We start from the raw sequence: 23060 nt of genomic DNA on the forward strand, positions 1-23060 counted from the left end.
TCGTCATGTGGAATGAACCTAGCCTTTTCTTCTTTAGATCCTTAAAAAATGCTAGAAAAAATTTTTGTGTATTACTTTGTGGGTTTTCCAAACATTTTCCTTATATTTAAACTGCTTAGAAGAAGTTTAATAGTGTAAAATTTTAACAGAAAAACGTCTGACTTCAGACACTGGAAGCTTGTGTGCCTCTGTTCGGTAGATGCCTATAGGGATGTCTCCAGTGGAGGAGCACAGCTTCTGGTAGAGTCGGCCGTAGGTTCGGATCCACAGATCGTCTTCTGTGATTTTCATCTGCAAAACAAACAAAAGAACAGTTCGAATCTGAAGGAACCAAACTGAATCCACTGGGTTTGGAGTTTGTTTGTTTTTTGGACCACTCACAGCACAAAGGAAACCTGAGCCAGGCATGGAGTCCAAACCAAGCAGCAGTCTGGAGATGGAGATCATGTAGTCCTTCACAAACGACTAAAGAGTGAAGAAAACAGAAATTGTGAGTTTACAGCAAAACAGAGAAAGATCTTTGTATTTGGTGAGTGTGATGGAGAAACCTGGTAGAGGAGAGTGTCCAGCATGCTAACACTGAACACTTTCCCAGCGGCAAAAGGAAGACGAAACATGAAGACCAGGTTGGATCCTTTCTCTCTTTCTTTCTGCAGAAAAAACAATCAGTTTAATATCACATAGAATCCTCAAATGAAAAAACACACACCTTTTAAAATTCTTAGTATTTCTAGAGAAGTTTGAGCAAACTTGGGTTTCTTTTCATGCACTAATTTGTTTTAGCTGCATCTAAAGCAGACATGCATTACATTTGAACCAGACTGAGAATAAAAAACAAACAAACTTAAAGCTATTTTTTCATCCTTTGACTCATGGAATTAGTATTCTGTTATTTAAAAGCTTCCAAATTCTAGGTTTGAAAAATAATAAGAGGGGATTTAACAATGCAGAAACAGGGCTTTGTGCTTTTCCCTGTAAAAATACAGTCTAAGTGAAATGTGAAATAAAAAAAAAAGATAATTGAAGTTATAATGCCTTCACCTTTTCTAGTTTGGACAGGGCCAAGGAGTAGTGGTCTTTGACTTTGAATTGCATAAAGCGCATGTTGGCTGGATGAGTGAGCTCTGTGATGATACTGAGCGCCGGGAACAGTCTGGGAGACAAAAAGAAAGAACAGGGAGTAATCGAAAAAAAAAAAAAGACGTGCTTCAATCTATTGTGCAGCATTGTATAACAGTTATGGCAGACCTGAATAGGGTTTGTACATTGACAATGGTTTTTGCATCAGCCATGTAGTCCTCCTCTGCAATCATGGAGCTCTCTTTGTCAACCACCACCATGGTGTCGGCAAACGTGACTCCACAACGAAGCAAACTGTCCAGACTGGAGAGGGAGTAAAAGAGTATAAATACATTTAAATTATAAAAAAAAGATAGGTCGTGGGGGAAAAGTAAAAAGAAAAAAAGGTTTAATTATTTTAAATTTAATTAGGAGACGTGGCTGTCTTACTTGTCAATGGAACCCACTGTGTAGAACACCATGGGAAACCAGCAGATTGCTTCTAGGAAATCTGCTTCAGGTCTAAACAGATCAGAACATAAACACACTTACGATCCCCTCCAGCAGAGAGTCAAACAGTACATTACCAAAACGGAGCTTTTATCCACAACAATGGACCTGTGAGGAACACCTGAAGGGTTCAGAATCTCAGCCAAAGAGGGTACAGCCTGTGAACAGGCAAGCTGGGAATCAAACCGACTCTACTCAAAGGAAAAAGAATCCCCTTCAATCAAGCGCTAACGTTTCCAAAGTGAAAAGCTGCTCTCAATCTGGAACAAAACAGCCAAAAGGCCTTCTGAGAAAGCTGAAAATAACAGCTCCGATCTGGAGTGACTCAGCATTTTATTGCCTTTTTATTGGATTCCACTCTCATTCGCACAAAAAAAACACACACTCACCGCACTGTCGCTTGCACCCTCCTGAAAGCATTTAGCTTTTCACAAATCATGTTTACCGTCACCTCAAATAGCTCAGATTTTCTCCTCCACTTGCTTTTTAAGCAAGAACCAATTTCACCTTGTGCAGCCTCGATTTGCCGTGCTTCCCACCGCTGCTGTTTTGGTGCCAAGTTTACATCGGTGGGCACCAGATCAGAAGAATAAAAGGGTTCTCACATGCTCTCCAACAGCAGCACAATAGGGTTGAGCTCCTTCCTGGGTCGGTAGTAAGCCCGTAGAGGCACAATGAAGTTGTAAAGCCCGTTTCCTGCACTCTCCGCTGACACAATGATCAATTTAGTTTTGAAGCCATAGGAACGTGCATCCTCAAACGGGATGTGGTGGCAAGCCTAAGAGAGGAGTGAAGACATGTCATCAGGTTTGATAAACCTTTAGACATCTAGAAGGTCGTTCCAGCGGCGGACCTTGTCCATGCGCAGACAGCAGAAGGGCATCTTTTCTTGTAGGAGATGGCACAACGTAGGGGAACTACCGATGTAGGGGGAGTTTAGTGGGTATCCCTTCACCCACCTGGAGCACAGGCCAAAATTAGCCACAGGATCTTTCAGCACCTAAATGTGAATGAACTTATCCCCTCCACTCACTCGCAGTGTCGGCCCCACCAGTTGGCGCTCTCATCCCTGTCACTGTCATCCTTGCTCTCCTCTGCTCCTTCGTCCTCTGACTGGTCTCCCAGAAGGTCAAAGGTGGGATTGTTGACGCCGTCCACCAGCTCCAGGACGGGGGCGATGCTGTGCCGCCTTTCCTCAGCTGAATCCCCCATGGCCGGCAAAGCCAAAGTGTTGACGCCGGCCATTTCAGCCCTGGAGCTGCTTCTGCTTGCTCTTCCACTCCCTAGCCCCGGGCCTCCTGGGTCCTGGCTTTCTGGGCTGCTGTCACTGGAGTCCTGCAGGTCGATGGCCACAGTGCCTGAAGGAATAAAAGCATAAAAACAGATAATCAGGCAGAAAAAGTTACAAGTTTAAATGATGTCCACTGGGTGGTGCATTTGCCCAACAACAAAACATTTGGCTACAGTGAAATGTTATTTACATGCTTAAACATATATTTCCTGTTTCTAATTATCCAGAGAGGGTTGGTGTTTAGAAATGTAGCTGTCAAATGAAATTGTAGCATTTTTTGGAGGTTGCACAACCCTGACTGACCCATGCTGGCAATGATACTATGGACTGGCAGGCGTGTGAGTCCATGGTAGATACTCTGCTGCACTCCTCTGGTATTTCCCCCTGTGCCTCCCCATGACGGTTCCCTCTGACCCCTGACAAACGCAGAGTTCTCTTCCTTGGAGATGTTGATGTAGAAGCAGGTGTCCGAGGCCCCCATGATGTGACAAGGCCCAGGATTTAACAAGATGTTGGTGGTGTCCAGTCTGCGCACGCCGATTAAGCAGACTCCATACCTGCAGACGTCCACACAGACAAGGTCAGCTCTCTACCACACAGCTCGACATGTTTTCATATCCAGGTTCATGGCATTGTCACTTACTTTTTGTGTGCATGAAAAGATGCAAAAGTGAAACTCTTGCCCTGGTATTCCCCAAAGAATTTGCTTTCTTCCAGGCGAATGTGATGCACCTCGTTGGCAGAGCATCGTCTGTAGGTCCGGTGCCACTGGTCTGAGGAACTTCCGCCTTCTCTGAAAGAAAACACACAAAAAGACTGTTCTGTGAGGCATTCAGCTCAGTCCACATCGCATTATTATCCATTAAAGCCTATAGATGCTGCATCTGTCATCTCTGTCAGAACAACCAATGAATAGTACAGTGAGGGCATGGATGTACATGAGGGCAGTCAGCTTTCCTGGAGCTACAGATACTAGCTTTACGCACTCGAACAACTAGGAAGACGGGAGCTTCTCCTGGGGGGATAAAGCTCTAGACGCGGAGTCTAAAGAGGTGATAAGCAAAGGGTTGTGGGGGCAGTGTGAATGTGGGTGTCCTGCCACAAAGACCGCTTTGTATAAAAATTTGTTATAGCAAATGTTCAGTTAACAGGAACTACATGGAACTTAGACAAGAAGCAGGAATAACTCAGGTGTTTTGGCATGTATGGATAATAAACATTTGTAACCTCGCCCACCTAAATGTATAAAAACATAATCAGGAAATTTTAATGTTGGCAAAGACAAATTAAAAAAAACAGGCTTATGTATTCCCTGATTGTTGATTTAACAAACCAGAGAATTGAATTTTTCATTAACTAGGGCTTCATAACTGCTTTTGCCAGATGTATTACACTGTGGGAAGTGTTTGTTTTAAAATGCAAATCATCTCATCACATTTGTAATCATTTTAGAAGATTCATCCATCATTTGCCTAATAACGTGAGTCATTTTATATCTTATTTTCACAGCAGCAATAAAAATGCTGTAGTGCTTGATAAAAAAAAACCCTGCTTTTTCTTATTTATGTAAGACTTTTATCTTTGTCCTGGGAATAATGCTATCAAGCTAACGAAGGCACATTACAGCGGAGAAGAACTAGATGGGCTTCTGCCATAAAAGCTTGCTATTTTATGGCAGAATTAAGCAAAACCCATCATATTTTTTAGTATGTTGTCTGTCTTGATTGCGTTGTTTTTTTTGTTTTTTTTTAATGAGGGAAAATGAATTTCCAGATAACACGAGTGACTCAAACATCCAGCATTGGTCAATTTTATTTATTGTGATGTCTCCTGTTTTTTCACTTTATGGTAATTTGTTCTGTGTTTTTAAAGGTTCTAACCCCACAATTTAAAACAGTTGAAGTTCCCGTAAGCAAGGCAGCTGCACTGCATTTCAGTATAGTCTCAAAACAAAACCCCAGTTTGGTTAAACTAATGCTTTTTTATCGGAATTTAAATTCACTGACAGTAAAAAAAAAAAAAAAAGGACGGACGTGTGACACCCCCCCCCGCCCCCCATTAAAAACAGGAAGTTCCTGCTGGTTCCAAGACGCTAAAATCCCATAAACTTTGTACAGCTATTACTCAGTCAGTCTATTTGTCAGAATAAACATTCTTGCTCTGATACCCTTTTTTAAAAACATTTTCTTCTTAATCCAAATTTTTTTTGTTGATTTTTTTCTGTGGTGCCAGTTATATTTGAGTTATAAACTGGCCAATCAGATGCCTGCTGGCCCCATGTCAAAAGTATAGGTCTGGAGTTCCAACAAGCTTAGTCCTGAGTGGTGAGAGGGGTTGCCATAGAAACATTGACTCAGACACTGCTTACTGATGCCATCTGGCTCCAACATGGCAAAATCCGTATTGGGGAAAAATGGTGACTGAATAGACTTCAATTGGTTGGAGCCAGAAGTAAGCCCTTTTCTATTGGTGGTGTCGCACTCTCTCTGTCCAGCTCTCATAAACAGGCAACGGTTAAAACACGTATGGAAGAGTTTTTGCTCTCCCCTTGCAGAATTTTGTTTTTAGTGCCTCACCCAGCTTTTTACTTTAAAAACTACTTTTTTTTTTTTTTTTTTTGCAAAGCTGGACCTCCAGCTGAGGCAGCCATGATCTCTCACTTCAAAATGCATTTGCTTGTTTCAATTGCATTCTACCTGTTGAGGACTTGAAAGGCTCCCGCACGTTGCTTAAAGGCCTCTTGATGTGCGGTCCTAATAAATAAAACATACAGAGATGAGGGACAGTTAGGAGGCTAAAGCAGCTGTGCCCTACAGGTTATGTTGGTCTGCTGTATATCTGAAAGTCTGGGTGGTGAGGTCATTATATAGAGAGCAACACAACCAAGTCAACTCACTGTCCTCTGGAGGAGTGGATCAGCAGAGTGATGAGAGTTGAGGTACCAGGGCACACGCAGTTTAAAGCCAGCATTGCGTACTTAAACTCCTCTTCGCACACAACATGATCTGCACAGAAAGACAGAAGAGACAAAAACAAAGTCATTATTCTTTCTTAATTGACTTAGAATTGATTTATGCTGAAATTATAAACACGAGACTAAAGAAAGTCAATCCAAAGACGAGCAAAAATAGAAAATACATCATTCATTTCTACATTTTTTTCAAAGTCAGAACTCAAGGCTTTCCCCAAGGTGTTATTCATTTAAACACTGTCTTCTAGGAGTTTGTGTACAATCTGAAAATGTCACTGTGGAAACCAAAGCATATGATTTACCACTTATCTATTTCTGGCCTCTTTTGTTGACTATAGTTTTGCTGATAAAATTATTTAAGGAATTATTTAATACATATAGTGTCTAAAAACATTTTAACACCCTCTAAGTAGGACAATTTTTATGATCATGGCAGAACCTCTCATCTACATGCATTATGACTAAAATTAAATCTAACTCGTGATGTTCTGAAATTAAAATACAACAACGAAGTGATCACACTATGTTTGCACCCTGGATCTGTCCTGTGGCATATGAAATCAATGAGTGATCTGTTACAATGAACACATTCACTTGTCCAAAAATATCTGACATCCCTCAAAAAATTCTAAAAAGTGAAAATAAAGCCTAAACTGGGTTCAGCCATTTTGACGGGAGTTTATTCCGCCCAACTCAATTTCCTAAAAATGGGTGATTTGGTGGACCAAACTAAACTGAGTTTGTTTTTTAGTTCACTTATGTGGCAATCATAAAAATAGAACAAAAAATGGAAAAAAAGGGGGAAAAAAACATGCCCCTTAATATTGCATGAGTTTGCAGAACTTGAAGAAAAATCAAAACTGAATTTCATCCACTACGACCAAGTATTATGGCCACCAAAACAAAAAAAATAATATTAAGAGATTAAAAGTCGTAAATTTGACTTTTTTCTCATAAATGTATGACTTTAAATTTCATACATTTATTAGATTATTGTTGGAGCGAGCATACAGAGCAGCAAGTGAACACTGCAGCACAGCAGACCGACTAAACTCAATTGAACAGGTGAGCTGAATGTTTATTGATAATGTTACGAATGTTTGGAAGCTCATATGTTTGATTTACGGTTTATTAATGTTTTATTTATTGATTGGTGGTTTGCAGGATCTCTGCAGCATGTCGATGACGCCATCGGTATCCCTACAGCTGTCCACTTCAATCCTTTCTTCCTCCACAAAAGACAAGATCTCCTCCAAGTCGCTTCTGTCTAAAGAGTCCCAGCTTTTGGCATTTTCAACGTTCTTATGCTAATGTAACGGAGTATTTTCAGTCCTCTTAGATCTTTTGTGTTGAAATGAGAAGTTTTCTGTTGAGAAGGGGACATATGTAACGCTATTTTGATTCCCCTTTGGTGTTCCTTGTGTGCATAACAGTTACACGACGTAAGGTGACAAATGGACTTCTGGGTATGTAAATGATAAGCAAGAGGACCTGGTTGCAGACAACATGACAACCTGACATCATTGGCCAAAACCGATAGTTCAGAACCAGAAGTCTACGTTCCCCCTTCCAATTTCAGTTGGAAAATACTCTTTTTTTTTGTTACAAAACACAAATTTAACTGGCGACACTAAGAGTTACGTTTTTCCCCCCAGCTTTAAGCGTTAAAATTTTAACACCATAGATGTCTCTGTCAAATCCTGCTTTACTCTGACCGAAACTCCATATGCAATCAACGTGAATCAACTGATCAGCAGAGAAAAGCGACTCTGCGGAGGCAAGCAACAACTCAAAGTGGCTTTTCCCCGATATGTATAACAAGTGTTACATCCCATCGCAAAGCTGCTTTTTTCTGCAACTTTGATTCACGTTGATCGTGTTGTATTGTGTTGTATTCACAGTACCCCTTGTGCTATCCTAGGCACTTTAACGTTGGGTCATCTAGACCCACTAGACAGTGTGCTGAACCTTTTTTCTTCAATGATTTGTGATCTTCACTGGTGTCCATGGATTACATGAAATCTTTCCACCTTTATCCACCTTTGTCATGGTAGGGAGAACACGTCAATGTAAGGGTGGGGTCATCTAAGATAGCACAAGGGTTAAAAAGTTGCCACAGTTCTGTAAGATTGTGGAATTTCCGTTTCCAGCTAATGATGTTCTGCCACCATCTTGTCTGTGACCAGGTCCCCTCACAATAAGGGCAGAATAAAGTTGCGGTCCTCTACACCCAAACGTGTCTCAATAATTTGGTTTTGAGTCACCAAAAGGTTCAGAATTTCTTTGTTTTTAAAAAACGTATCAGGAAATAAAAATTCACAAAACGCTTTACATCTTTCAGTTTTCAGCTCCCACAAACAGACAGTGTTCTTTCTCGTTATTTTATAACTTTTCTTTGTTACTATATGACTTTTTTTTTCCTTATAAATGTACGCGTTTTAAAGTCGTAAAATTACCATTTTTTGTTTACAAATTCGTTTTTTTGTTTGTAAACTGGCCCTAATACTTTGTCATACACACACCCCTAACTCACATATTTAAAGAAAATCAAACAATAATAGGTAAACACATTTTTGTAAATGAACTGCACACACGTTTATATTGGTAATGGGTTACTCTAAAATTGTCCATAGGTGTGCATGTGTGATTGCGTGTCGGAGTGATTGTGTGCCCTGCGACAGACTGCCAATCTGTCCAGGGTGAACCCTACGGCCTGCCTTCACCCAACTGTAGCCAGATCAGGCTATGGCAACCCTACGACTTCGAAAGGGACATACTGTAGTTGGTTGAGAAAAATGGACACTAAGACTTTTAAACCCTGCATCACTGTATATGTAGCCCAAGCTCATGAAATACAGAAACTCTTATGACCGTCTACGCAGTCAATGCAGACTAGCTGATTCTGGTGCAGAGAAAAGCAGCTTTTCATATCATATCGACACATTACTAGTGTAAAGTTTTGCATAATGGTGCAAAGCTTCTTTTATCTGCAACAGAATCAACTGATTTATGTTGATTCTGTAACCCCCTCAGAATCCACTAGAATTACGTTAATAGCATCACTGGAGCTAAAGTTTCAGCCTCCAGTGGTCATTTGAGGAACTGCAACTCTTGGTACTTCCTGATTGTCTTTAAACTCAGTAATACACTTTTGTGGCTTACTTTGTTAATAAGAAAAGTCAGTTTAGGTTCTATTCAACAGTAATCGTGTTTCATATTTATGTTATAAAGTAGACAAATACATGTCAGAGCTTTTGTTTTTATATTTTCACGTTCTAACAGGCTGCGACTCATCTTTCTAACACAATAATGCCAGTAAAGACAGTCCCCGCTGTGAACGGTTTCCTCTAAAGTTTAACTTTATGGCTGAGCAGATGCTGATGCGACCCTCCACATTACCATATTCCATTTCTCAAAGACAGGCATTTTCATCAATCTTCTTTCTCCTAAAACACAAACTATCAACAGTGACATTTCATGCCACTGTTGAGATCTGGGAGGGGGAATGGGCAGACTTAGAAACAGGCCAGTGATTCAGTATGATCCTTATTGAACCATCTATCACTCGCCCACTGTGGCCCTGTCTGTAGGCCAACCAAACCAAACTGAGCAAACACAGATGACACTTGTTTACCTGTTGCCTCACAGCTTCCTCTTTGTGAGGAAATCCAATAGAGTGATTAATGTTTGTAGTAAGCCAATCAGGGGGAAAAAAAGCCAAGGGAGCATCTCTTTCCTGCTCTGTGTAATTCTTGATTGAATTGTCTTCAGTTCAGTGCACAAGCATACTGTGTCTATTTAGCAAAAACAGGTCTTAAAAGTATAGTATGTGCTCTGTATTGATTGGAAATAACATTGGAGTCTAGGAATCAAACTCAGACAGCCGTCAGTTAAAGCAGCAAAAGGCCAACGAAAATATAAATATAGTTGTTATTAACTTAATGAGGCATCAGTGTGCTTGAGGGTGTGCAGGTTATAAATGTGACAATGAAAGATGCTGATGGTAAACCTTCCGCTTAAGTGCTAATGTCTTCCTTTTTCAGCTTAGAGCAGGGCATCACGATGCAGCTCACATAAACACTCAGTTTTCCTTTGCTACTCAGTCTGTCAGTTCATTTTGAAGCTCATCTCGAGTAAAGGGCATCTGAAGTCTGCAAAGACAATGTTATAAATGCTGAAGCAATGTCTCCGCTTTATGGTGGCCAGGATAGAATTGTTTCTATTTCTGATCCTTCTATTTTGATTTTGTACTTATATTAAAAATATCAAAAAATAACAAATGTCTGTCATTGTAGACCCTAAAGACCATCTCCAATCATTTTGTGATCTAAAACAATTATGCTGATTTGAGCCAAAATCAAAAAAGTTCCAGCAAAGCAGCAGGAGTTCATTGGAAATTCACCTCTGAGTTGAGGGCGGGACAGTTCCTGCAGAGTAAGTCTGACCTAACTTCCCAGCATCCCTTTGTTTACACTCTCTCCCTCACAAGCCCCTCACAACCCAGACCTAACATTAGTGGTGCAGCAAAAATGGTTAGCAATATAGGAGCTATCCACCCATTCAGTTTTGACTGGAATAGAGTGGAGCAGGGAATATATGGCCCTCTGACTGCTACCGACTGTAGCACCTACGTCACTGCTACAGGTTTTTTCAAACTGCATTGTTTGTATGCTACTGATTCACAATGATTTAAATAAAGAAATACTCACAAATGCAATTGTAATCCTAACTTTCCTTATAAATGTCCTCCATCATGACTAAAATAACACAAGAACATGTTAAAAATACCAAAAATACGATTTTTTTTTCTTTCAATAATTTCCTTGTAATTTCCACAGGCTGGTATCACAGGTGCACACCTGTGTCTGCAGTTGCGTCTATACTGTGTAAATGTGATTATTTGCACTGTGTGCTGGCGTGGCATTACAATCTGACCACGGGCCCACCGGTTCAGCTAATTAAATCAGTAAACTGCTATTGTATGCAAAAGAGAGCTGTCATCACTGTGCAGCTACAACAAAGTCAGACTGTTTTCTCTTGCTGCATATAACCTGGATACATAATCAGTGGACCCGGTTCTGTTTTGGTTAGTCTAATGCCTTCCTTGCTCTGCTTCAGCTTCACTCTGACAGATTTTTTTTCTTCTAATTAACTTTCAGCTCATAATAGGCCACATTTGAGGATCAAATTAAATCGTGTACCCCGGGCTCATTAATGCTACCCACACACACTTCCTAATGAGTGCATTCTAATAGTAGTGTCAAAATATGTCATCCGTGCTTGCAGAGGTACTCGTGTGACTAAGTCTGTACTGTGACCTGAGTGTACAGGGGGACACGAGTTATTTCTCAACTTTGCTCTGCTAAAAGCACTTAAGATTTCATAGAATGCTGCCTTGTATTTAAGTTCCTTTCTGAGTGGCATCAATCAGGGAACACCTCGTGGCTTTGTAATAAGAAACAGTCTCCACATTGTCCCACATTCATCTTCTGAAATGAATGAAGAGGGGATTTCAGCATGTCAAACATGGTGTTTAAACGAGATAAAACATCAAAGCCAGTCCCATGTGGGCTACAGTTGTCAAATCCATGGCAGAAGCACAGGAGATTCATCCTGCAGAGCTCACTGCTAATCATTTACGGCAGAAGGGGTTTGATAATGAGTGAACATGAAATTCTCTTTTTGACTAACAATTCCTGCCTTGCTTTAAGAGCACTGGGGGAGGATTGGACAGAGTGAGAGCTCATCGGTAGCTGCAGAACCCATCAAAAGAAGGGATTTGGTCCTCTGAGGTAGCAAAGTCAAATGTTAATCATTGATAGAGACGGCTGGGATAAGGCTGGCGGGCCACAGTTGAGTCTGACATTCTCCAGGGCTGTGGGCCAAGAGATGTGTGAGGATACAGGAAAGGCTGAGCGAGAGCCCATCACCCACAGCTGACTGACTGGCATCTTCTGCTGAGCAGGAATAGAATAGAGTATCTCCAAAAGGCAAAGCACATAACACACAAGGAATCCACCAGAAGGCTTATAGGCAAGCTGTGCCAATCTGTCCTGCACTCTCTCAGAGCTGGGAGGGCAGAGAGTCCTCTAATAAACAAGTCACATTTACAACTAAGAAACCAGGCATTGAAGCTCAGATAAGCAAAAGGAGACAGTGATCAAACCTGGATTTATTGTGCCGATAGGGATGCTTCTACTGGGCAACTCCCCACAAGCAAATTTACTTTGTGGCTATGTCTGCATTCCTTTACTACTCCATAACCCCCTAAAGACTAGAAAGGGTGGGACTATCTGGTGCTCTAGATTTTACTGCTATTTGGACACCGTGTTATCAACTTTTTTGTGTGTGTGTGTGTGCCAAACACAAGGGCTCCCATTTGCCAAATGGAAAACCTAATAAATATGAACATTTTATGAAGACTATTTATAAATCATCTGTGTACTGATTTTGAAAACTGGAATGATTTATAAAAAATAAAATAAATTTTTTTTTAAATGACACATTGCATTTAAATACCAGTCTTTTAAACGCAAGGCATTGTGGTCTTTTTTAGACAATCCAGTGAGCATCAAGACACACTTCTGGGAAATTTCCAGGGTACTGGATTTTAGAATGATAGATTTTGACTCCCTTAAAAAATGGCGAACACGCCATAAAGTGCACTGAGTAGTGAGGTAATTAGGACACAACCAATGTTTGATGTTGATATGTTGGAAACGTTGACTGTAAATGAAAACTGGAGTGAGTGAGTGTTACATCATCCGTAGACATTTGTTTACTTCTGGCTCCAACCAGTTGAAGTCGATTCAGTCGGCATTAATTCACAGTACGGTTGTCGCCATGTTGGAGCCAGAAATCATCAGTAGGCAGTGATTGATCCAAGTCAGTCTGAGTTAGGGTTTCTATGGCAACCACTCCCACCATTTAGGTCACACTGCATCCTTTGAAAGTAGGCTAGGGAGAATCTGTCAATTAAACATTTTGAACATTTGATGTGATACCACATACTTTTACTTAGGCCTCTGATTTGTCAGTTTATAAATTAAAAAACTTGCGCTACACTAAAAATATGTTTGAAAAAGTGAGGATTATCAAGAACAAAAGGTACAGAGCAAGAAGGGTTATTCTGACAAATATAATGACTAATTAAAAGCTGTTTATTTCTCAATTGAAGCAAATGGGATTCTTGGAACCAGCAGGTACTTCCTGTTTGGAATGCGAGGTGGAAGGGGTCTCTTCAGTTCTCATATACAGTCAATGGTTGGAAGGTCGTAAAAATCAGATGGCCTGTTTTTACGGATGAGCTTTATTCTGAAGTCTTTGGACAGTCACATGTCAACAGGACAGTTACTACTCTTCTTCTCTTCCTGTATGTCCTACATCGACACAAAGTGGTTACATCAGAACAGATGTGCAGCTCGACTAATAGCGGCACAATTCTGTTTTCCAATGAGCACTGGCACATTAAGGTGACATCCTAAATCCACATCTGACTCCACTCTCAGTGCTCACCTGCAAACTTGACGTGGAACTTGTTTTCCGGCTTGAGGATCTGGACGTACAGGGGGCAGTTTGGAGCAAAGTCTTTGACAGCCCAGGCACGCAGGATTGTCTGATGATCCTGACACGTTTCAGGAAAGATGGAAGTGAGATTGAGGGAGGACCAGCACAAGGAGAAAAAAGGGAGAAAATGAAGCAGAGAGCTTTCATTAGATGCATCAGACTACAGCTCCTTTATAACAATCCCCCTTAAATTATTGATTGCATAGATAAATTTGAATGATCTCAAACCCTCAGAGTAATACAGATCTCACAATTCTTGGCAGGCTTTGTCATAGCCATCGTGACTTAATCATGTAAGGCAGGCTGAGTTGAAAATCCAGATGAAGATGAAACAAATTTGAGGACAGACGCTGTGCTTGCATGGTTTCAAGGCTCCATCGTGGTTTGGGTTAAAAATAAAACATTTTATTTTTTGCAGAGTTTAGGGGTGCAACTTAGACATACATGTGGCTTTTTAAAAACAAATAGGAGTAACCACTAGAGGGCACTGCAGGTGTGTGTATCAGTTAAAAAAATGAAACACTATAAGAAACCGGCAAAGGTAGATACAAAAGGACACCGCTGATTGGACGATGACTTTAGATTTTTGACATTTGAGCTTTTTCGATTGCGTCTTCAATGCCCTCATATTAATAAAAGTTGGATGATTGGTACGGAGCATATCCACTTTCCCTTCATGCCAAAATACTTCCAGCTGAAAGGATGGACAAACGTCATCATCCAATCAGCGATGTCCCATATTACCTGTACGACTTCTGTTAAAAGGAAAAAAAAAACAAAGTTTCGCAAGTCAAATTCAGAAATCAAAATTAAATGTTAAAAAATGAAACAATAGAAGAAATCGGAAAAGATAAACACTATGGGCTGATTGGATGATGACTTTTGTCCAGCATAGTTGTTTGAATATCATCACCCAATCAGCTATCCCATTGTTCCTAATTCCTATTGTGTTTATGTTTTAACATTTCTTTTTGATTTTTGGAAATTACTTTTGTTTTCCTAAACGTTTCATTTTTATGCCTTTTCATTTTTTTGGAATTGTGTTTTGGTTTCTTGAATTGTGTTTTGATTTCTCAAATCTAATTTGTTATACTTTTTTAATTCTCGTTGTGATCTTTAAGATGTTTTTGCGTTGACCGCTTTGTTAAAGTGACTTGCACTCCAAGACAAACATACCGGAACAAGTCCAAAAAAATACAGTGTGTTAGCCGGTTTCCAACGTCAGGGAACAAAAGGGTTAATTTCAATGCAATTCACATCAGTAGGATTCAATGGGAAAAGTTAAACTGGGAAATGTTAAGGAACATACAGCAGCAATGCGGTCCACTTCAAATCGGTTGCTGAGAATAAAGCAGGCCTCAGCATCGTCCATTCTGCAGGTTGTTAGTGGAGCATGTAGCCACAGGACCGAGAGTGGCATTAAGCGTGAGAGAGAGAGAGAGAAAGAGAGAACGGGGGAAGACAGGAAAGAGGGCATTTGCATGTTATTGTGTGACAGAGAAGAAAGGAAAAAAATGAAGCTAAAAGCACCAGAAGGGATCTTACAATCCATATTGATACGTTTTTTTTGATGAAGAAAAGCAGTCAGACTCACTTGGCCCTCATCAGGTCCTGGTCTTTGAGGGCAGACCCCTGCAAGTAAATGACTCTCTGGGCCCAAAGAGGGACATGAAGGACCCGTCTGACTTGAACATCCATCTCAGCTGGACAAAGGATAACCACGTAGTAGTCCTTCACAAAAGCGCACACAAAAGAACACAATATTACAAGTTAAATAACGACCCAAAAAATATTCAGACGCCCCGCTTCAAGTTTGCATTATTATGCAGTGCGTGTGCTAATCATGTTGGCAGCAGCCCAGCGGTGTAATTAATTGTATTTATTTATATATTTATCAAACGACTGGCAGCAAATTTTCCTCACCAAACTGAAAAAAAAAAAAACAGTCAAAAAAAAATCATGGAAATAAATGAGGACGCAATTACACCCTGCTGGCAGAGGGGAACAGTAAGATGATCCCCAGGAAAACAAATACATATTCACTTCTTCGGGCAGCCACACACATCGATGCTCCAGCATCAAAAGGACAGAGGTTTGATCCCCGCTGTTACAGAATTAATCCTCTGCTTTAACCTCAGTCAGTTGGGCTCCTGGTGAGGATTATTACAGACAACAAACACCCACACATAGCAACCCCCCAACACTTGGCTGTCCTACTTAAACCAGATCAGACCTGCAGCCGAGGATGCGCGAAGAACTCGTTGAGGAAGTCCATGAGGAGGTCAATCTTGAGACAGCTGACGCACAGCACCACATGTTTCTCCGTCTGTGCCCGGTAGCGGCTGTAGTTGCCTCCGGATTTCTGCCGCTCCATCCACAGGAAGGCCAGCTGCTCAAACTGCGTTTAGGGCGACATCAATCACATTCAACAGATGGAAACTGGATTAAGTTAGCCGGAATACAGAGAGGAACCAGGTGGTTAAGAAATCGACGCCTCGTGTATAGTGTTTCCTTTTGATTAGGGAGAGTGTTTTGGGTGGAATTAAGATCAAGAGAGATTTCAGAATTGTGTTGAGTGGAACATGATAGCTGATCCTAACATTGGACATTTGGGTGGTTGGGAGAGCAGGAAGGATTTAACAAGCTAAAAAATATGTTTCTTTATTATAGACAATGCCTATCACACAATTCACTCACTCCAAGGTTTAATGTTATTTTGAATAAAGGGGAAGAACTAAACAAGTTAATAAGTTAATAATTGACAATTTTGGGTGCTTTAAATTTTGATCGAGCCATAATAATTTCATACTATACAAATATCAATGTTCTTTGAAGGTTACATTGACTAATTCAAATTCAAAAAGCTCATCAGGCTATGTAGATCTGTAAAATATTGATGTGTTTCTGAGCTCATCTATGCCTCCAGCTGTAGATTAGTTACGCAACAATGCAGCCAAACAATCAAGACGGTCATGGTGGGGAGGTTAAGAACCAGCAGAAAAGGTAAAGAAAAAGAAAAAATAGGATAAGGGCAGCTGGAACTTTGTTTAAAGCAAAACTTGGGGTCAGAGATACAAAGCCACACACACACGCCACACAATCATACAAACAGGTGTGCGAGTGTGTCAGAGGGGGCTAATGGCTAGCAGTTTCTAAATGTCAAGAGGTATTTATGGATGAAAGATGGAGCGAAAAAGGGGAAGAGAGTGATTATGTCAAAGCTGAACAGAGCACAGCTCCTCTTAGTTTGTTCTTGCAAACAAAATATATCGTTTATGTTTTACAGATTTTTGTTGTTTTTGGGGGGAATTATGAGGATGAGGACTTTAATAATTCTATTTTGATGCGGTTGTTCCAAATCCATGCAGGATTTAAAAAAAAGTAACTTTCATAGGTTTCTTGTTTAGAATAGTAAATAAACTCCCAGACAGTCATAAAAATGTGCAACTTTTATTTTAATCACCAAAATTCTACTTAACTTTTTAAATATATATATTTTAAATTCATGAGCAATTATATTGTGGTTCATATAAAAAAAACTTGTCCTCTATTGACTTGTCTATTATTTGCAGAATGTTAGCATGCAAACGGTTTGGAATAGCTTGCATGCGTTGCCATGGTGAAACTAATCATTTTGTCCATTTTGGATGGCTGACGTTTAAAAAATTGATTGGAAAACAAAATCTTCATCAAAAGAATGCTTACTTTAATTTTCTCGTCAGATTTATTTATGTTTTTACAATAAAACTTCCCTAGTAGAGACTTTTTAATTTTTGTTTTTTTGTTTTAACCTCTTCAAACCTGTCGTCCACATACAGTGACATCACATTGTGGGTTTTATTTTCACTGTAGTTAATTCTGATTATTTATGCCCCTGTGAATATGAAAAAAGCATATAAGGGCTGAAGAGGTTAATCAAAGAAAAAATCCTTGTTAAAACTATTTTATGGCTTGTGATATGTATGTTTGTTATTTTCTATATGAGATACCCACTGCAATGAAACCTTTGTTGTTGGTGTTTTTAACATGTTCTTGTGGCATTTTTCTCATGATGGAGGGCATATATAAATAAAATTAAGCTTAAAATTGCTTTTCATGGTTTATCTTTCTTCAAATCATTGTGAGTCAGGAGCAGACAAAATCATGCTGTGAAAAAGCTTGTAGTTGTGATATAAATAATACAACGGGCAGGTCACAAGCGCAGTGCTCTGCTCCATTCTAATGCATCTACTTGAAGACAATAGATCCGTGTGCGTCTTGGTTTTCCTCATCTGAACTGACATTTTTGCTCAAATCTGTTCGGCTGGATAGCTGTACATTAGGTTGGGGGTTGTGAGCTGTAAGGTAGCAATAAACAGATAGATGACAGGAAGTGGGGGCGGTCTTGCTCCATGCCTACTTAGAGGCAGGTCTCTAAACAGACCCCTGCTGCTCTGTAAATTGAAACTGTGGCCTAGAAAATGTCTTTTTTTTTTATTTTGCCAAAAAACTGCATTATAAGAATTAAAAACCAATCCTTCCCAAACAAAAAGTCCCTTTTTTAACTTTACAGATTTTCAAATGAAGAAAAGTTGTGTATCTGCAGGTATCCACAAACACATTAAGGATATCTGGTGATGTGGGTGGTTTTATGAAGTGCAAATAAATGTGAAAGTAGTTTATAGGATTTGACATAAAAAAAGAAAAGAGTTCACACCCACTTTTAGCATCATCACTTGTGAAATTTCACTTGTTTGCAAGAGTTAGAGTCCTTATGCCCAGAGAGAGCTCGCACAATTGCAGGTAGGACACATGCACAGATGAAATGAAGCGTGTTAACACTCTCGCATGTTTTGGAAGAAAAAGGGTGAGACGGGTACCAGAGGGATTAGAGCAGGAGAAACCGTTGGGATGCTCTCAAACTGCTGCATTTGTCAAGGTGTTTTGTCAGTTCCTCTGTATTATGTGTGTAAACAGATCTTCCAGCTTCCTGTCATATTTTTTTCCCCTCTGTGGCTCAGCTAAAAGACAGTGGAGAGGTTTGGGGAATTGAGTGAGTAAGAAAGACTCTATGGCTGCTCTTGAAATAAAAATAGTGTTATAAATCTACATAGGATGTAGTGAGTCATCACCGCGTCGTGTGAAGATGAAAAAAGAAGTTGGAAAAAGCTAGCGCTCCTGATCATAAAAAAAAATTATTAATCTTTTACAGGTGACAAAGAAATCCCCTTTTATTGACCTTAAAGAGTTTCTTTTCTTTTCTCTAGTCACTATAAATGCACCCCTATGGCTAGTTTGTATAAGATCTCCATCTAGACAGGAGGGCAGCTTGGTGGAGCACTTCCTGACAAGTGAAAGGTTTAATAAAACATAAGAGGGGGGATATTGCTCTCTGGGCTCCAGCTGTCAAGCCAAAACAGCTTCTGGGATCAACATTTAAAGCTCACTTTAAAGATTTCTTATGTGAAAGGATGGATTTTTTGGTTTAAATGTTCTTGAATCGTCTGTTAATGACCGTGTCTCACCTGGATGGGAAGCACAATGAGCGCCACAAAAATCATGATGACGACCAGGAGCTGTGAAGGCCAGATCTGGGGGGTGACGTCCCCAAAGCCCACGGTGGAGAAGGTGACGACGCAGAAGTAAAGCGAGTCGAACAGGGTCAGGTTGTTTCCCGCGCGCTCGAGGTGCTGGATGCCACAGATGCTGATGGAGGTCATAGCGGGGGGAGAGATGGAGACAGTCAGACAACTAAGCAAGCACTTTAAAGATTTACCAGCTGTTAAGGGAATCTGTGCACTGCAGACTGTTTGATACGTGCAATGATTTGAAACCTTGTTTTTTGACAGCCCAGATGTTTTACCGGGTTTGAATTGTTTTAACGTGTTGTTGCTTTTCACCAGGCTTTTCTCAAAATCTGCACAATTAAGAATTTTTTTGCCTCACTAAAAACTAGGATCTAGAAATAGGAAAAATATTATTAAAATGTGTCAAAATCCTTTTGCTCTGAACTCTTGTCAAAAAAAAAACTTGATTTCAGACTCATAAAAATGCTTGATTTAATAAATGTTCATAAGTGCATTTATTAAACAGAATTACTTGATAACATGCTTAAGCCTCATTAAATTTCTCAGTCAGCTTTTTAACAATGAAAACAGTTGCTTTGAAGACTACGACAAGAATTTTGTAGTCAAATGTAAGATCTCCACAGAAAACAGTAATGAACAGGCATCTTAAAGGTCAATTTTAAGTGATGTGGCAAAAAAAAAACTCATTGAAACAAAAGAATTAGCACTTTGGAACTAATTTTTGGTCTTTTTTAGATTTATGTTCTAAAAAATAAGTGCTCATTTACGATTTTATGAGAATTTTTAAGATGGGTCAACTTGTGCTAAGATCATATTCACATTTTGTTCAAGCTTTAATTCATTTCTACTTATTACTTATTCTACTTATTACACTAGATTTTGTCACTACGCTACAATATCACCATTTGCTTAGAAATAGCAAAAAAAAACTTAATATTGGGCTGTATAATATCCAATTTAAAGTAATTATATCTAACAGTTAGCTTTTTGGATAATTGTTGCCTTATTGAAAGCTTGTGTGGAACTCATTGTTTCTAGAGTTTAATAACGTATTACCAGATTTCTAGTAACACTAAAATTACAACTTTCTAGGGATTTTGTACTTAAATTGTTGTAATTTTCCTAGTTTTAGGCTACCTCATTTTGCAGTTTGGTCATAGGAGCCATTATTCACTATTTTTGACACTTGTACTGCCTTAGCTTTTAAGCACAGAGATTATTTTTTTTTAATATCCAGGTTACAGATTCTGTCAGTTTTTTCCAGATAGATGAGTCAACAAGTAAACATCAACCAAAGGGCTTAATAAGTCAAGTTGGTTTTGTGATCTGTATGATTTGAAGCAACATGCCTGACTAGACTGAAGAAATCAGCTGGTTTCATTTAAGAGCACCATCACTCCTCCCCTGAAAACCACTCACCTCTCAGCTCTCTGTATCTCATATCTCCAGAGCCAGCATTTCTCATCTCTCACATGACTTTTATTTTGTGTGTATTGGACTCTTTCTTTCCCCCTACTATAAATTTTCTTCCTATTCAGTCTTGATTTGGGTGCTGCTTGTCTTTCGCCTCTGTGTTTAGTGCCAGTTGTGAGGGAACTCACCATGTAAACATTAGACAAACCAGAGTGCTGATTAGTATCACCACCTGGTTAAACATGGCTGAGTGTGTCCTCTGGATGGCTCTGTGCAGGTCATTCTGCAAAGAAATGCATGGAAGATCATTTGTAAAAGAGAAAACATTTGAAATGAAGGTAACAAAACACTGCAAAAACTGGCCCCTTAGAAATAAGTATAAAATTATTTCTAGATTTTATTTAATAAGGGGAAATAAAACTGCACAATGGGATAAGAAAAATGGTCTTACCAAGAATTATTCTTTTAAGAAAAAAAATTTCTAGTTGCTAAGACATGTTTTCTTAAAATAAGATTATTTTGCTATTGAAACATTTTTTTAATAAGATGTTTTTAATAAAATGTTTTACAGAAAACAAGGGTCTTTTTACTTTCTTAAGATTCAGTTTTTGCAGTGAAAATGGAGGAAAGCTGCGAAAGATAATAAAAAACACAATAAAAACTACGTTTTTGCAGGTTACAAAACAAAAAACTGAACATCATGAGGTAAAAATAAATATCTTTTTTGAACTTGACCTGTCCAGCAGCAGAAATGTGTTTTTATTGTTAAACTAGGGGGTTATACATTTTTAGACACATAAGGGGTATACTTGTTTTTGAGGCTAAACTTTATTTATATTAATTATTTTGTAGACATTGTTTTTGATCAAACGCAAAAGAGAAAAGAGAGGAATATTATAGTTCCTACTTTCTCTGGTTTCCTATTGTGTTTCATGTTTTAACATTTCGATTTGATTTGTGGAAATGACGTTTGTTTTCTGAAACATTTTTTTTGTTTTTATTTTGTTTTGGCTTGATTTCTAATATGTAAAGTCATTTTTATAAATTTGTTTTGCTTTTTTAATAGTAGTTGTGATCTTTAAAATCTTTTGCATCCAGTGATTTGCTGATGTGATTTGCACTTCAGGGCCACCGTAGAAGGGTTGGGCCTGTCCACAAACTCATCCACATTTTTTAAAGCTACCTGTGTCATGTGAAATACCTTAAAAAAATCTTGAACAATGTTCAGCTGTTAAATGCTTTGCGACAGTTTTATTCTATCAGTAGAGCATCAGATCAAAGAAAACAAGCGATGGAAAGACTTGAAGGAGACTTATTGCTTCACTTACAATCATGTTCTCCAAGGCGTGTTTGGCTAACCAGCAGTTGAGAAATACAGGGATGAAGAGATTTCTGAAGGAGGGCAAAATCACCTGTCGAGAGGAAAGATCCACTTAGCTCTCTGCTGGATTCTTTTTGTTGTTGTCATGGTAGGCCACAGTGAGGAAATGGATTGTGAGAATGTGTGTTTCTGGAGATCGTCCTTCTGTTTTTCCACAGCAGTGGATGAATTGTGTTCTTCTGCTGGATGGTGTTATCTGTGCTCAGTAATGCTTATCTCTCCACTCACAGTGATCATGAAGGGGACGGTGCTGATCATCTCCAGAATGAACGGGACACGCAACACTTGTTCCCAGACGTTGCCCTGGAAACACAGACCACACGGTGAGGTCAGGAAAGTCCGTCGTCTTTGGATCGTCTCCATCAACCATCACCACCACCATCTGGATCAACAACAGATTACAGAACGGGATCCGAACTGGTCTCAGAGGAGAAGCAGCATGGCAGATCCCGCTGGTGTTTGGTTTAAGGTGTCACCCGTGGCTGTTTTCATGTGTCTGCTGACTGAACGGAGCTGACCCGCGTCTGACTGGTGTGGGTGGACAGGCACAGTCCGTGTCCACAGGAATCAGTCAGCTCCAAATGCTAAGGTCTCTAACCTTCAGGGTTATCTGTGGAGTGAGCGCTTCACAGGCTTTCAGCATGGGGGAGATCAAAAGCAGGACAACCCGTAGATGGACTGGGCCTCCCGCTGCGTCAACAGAGGGGCCTCCCCCCTACAGTATTTTTGATCTGCAGCCAAACAATGTGAGGAAGCCTTATGGCTCCTCCCCTTGACTGCAAAATAGATGCAATGATGGACGACATCTTTTTGGAGGAGTGCAAACCCTCCGCGCTCACGCCACACATGTGGACTTCACAGCCACAGACATCACAAAGGGTTTCAGAGGGAAGGTTGGGGGGCAGCGGGGGGTCTCACCTTGTAGCTGAGATAGACGAGCAACATAGTTTCTGAAAAGCTGATGAAAGCCACAAGCACCTGCGAAGAGAGTAAGACGGAGAGAGCAGACACAGTTGAGATTGTCAGAGACCGAGCAGAGCATAGAGAAATTAGGAGTCGCAGAGCTGGGAGAGTGTGGGTGGAATCAGTGGGCGTGCTGTGATGTTTGCGTTTCAGAGGGAACAGGTTTCACTGAAGCAAGAGACAGCCCGCTGTCTAGTTTCATGTAATTATATGCATATGTGTGCAGTCATTTTGCAAGTGTAAATGGATGTCAAGTGCAATCCTTTCAGGTCAGTGTATGAAGACATGAAATCAGCTTTTACAATATATTTTTGAAAATTCTGCAAAGATCTTTCGCAT

At 39.9% G+C, this 23060-nt stretch overlaps 1 protein-coding gene across 1 annotated transcript in view; it reads right to left on the reverse strand.

Moving 5' to 3' along the window:
- The window catches only part of kcnt2b (potassium sodium-activated channel subfamily T member 2b), a 44592-nt gene that overhangs the window by 3249 nt on the left and 18283 nt on the right, over nt 1–23060 (reverse strand). The window contains exons 6-27 of the mRNA XM_011478102.4: nt 22677–22736; nt 21987–22061; nt 21706–21789; nt 20566–20660; nt 18902–19082; nt 15631–15795; nt 14992–15128; nt 14707–14770; nt 13347–13455; nt 5757–5865; nt 5557–5613; nt 3504–3653; nt 3164–3417; nt 2603–2927; nt 2423–2528; nt 2175–2347; nt 1510–1581; nt 1249–1383; nt 1042–1153; nt 549–650; nt 382–465; nt 163–291 (exon numbers count right to left, since the gene is read on the reverse strand). Coding sequence (XP_011476404.1) covers nt 163–291; nt 382–465; nt 549–650; nt 1042–1153; nt 1249–1383; nt 1510–1581; nt 2175–2347; nt 2423–2528; nt 2603–2927; nt 3164–3417; nt 3504–3653; nt 5557–5613; nt 5757–5865; nt 13347–13455; nt 14707–14770; nt 14992–15128; nt 15631–15795; nt 18902–19082; nt 20566–20660; nt 21706–21789; nt 21987–22061; nt 22677–22736 — 2778 coding nt within the window. The remainder of the gene's footprint in view (nt 1–162; nt 292–381; nt 466–548; nt 651–1041; nt 1154–1248; nt 1384–1509; nt 1582–2174; nt 2348–2422; nt 2529–2602; nt 2928–3163; nt 3418–3503; nt 3654–5556; nt 5614–5756; nt 5866–13346; nt 13456–14706; nt 14771–14991; nt 15129–15630; nt 15796–18901; nt 19083–20565; nt 20661–21705; nt 21790–21986; nt 22062–22676; nt 22737–23060) is intronic.

Source organism: Oryzias latipes, chromosome 8, assembly GCF_053564925.1.
Source record: "Oryzias latipes strain Hd-rR chromosome 8, Olatipes_Hd-rR_3.1".
NCBI classification, from domain to species: Eukaryota; Metazoa; Chordata; class Actinopteri; order Beloniformes; family Adrianichthyidae; genus Oryzias; species Oryzias latipes.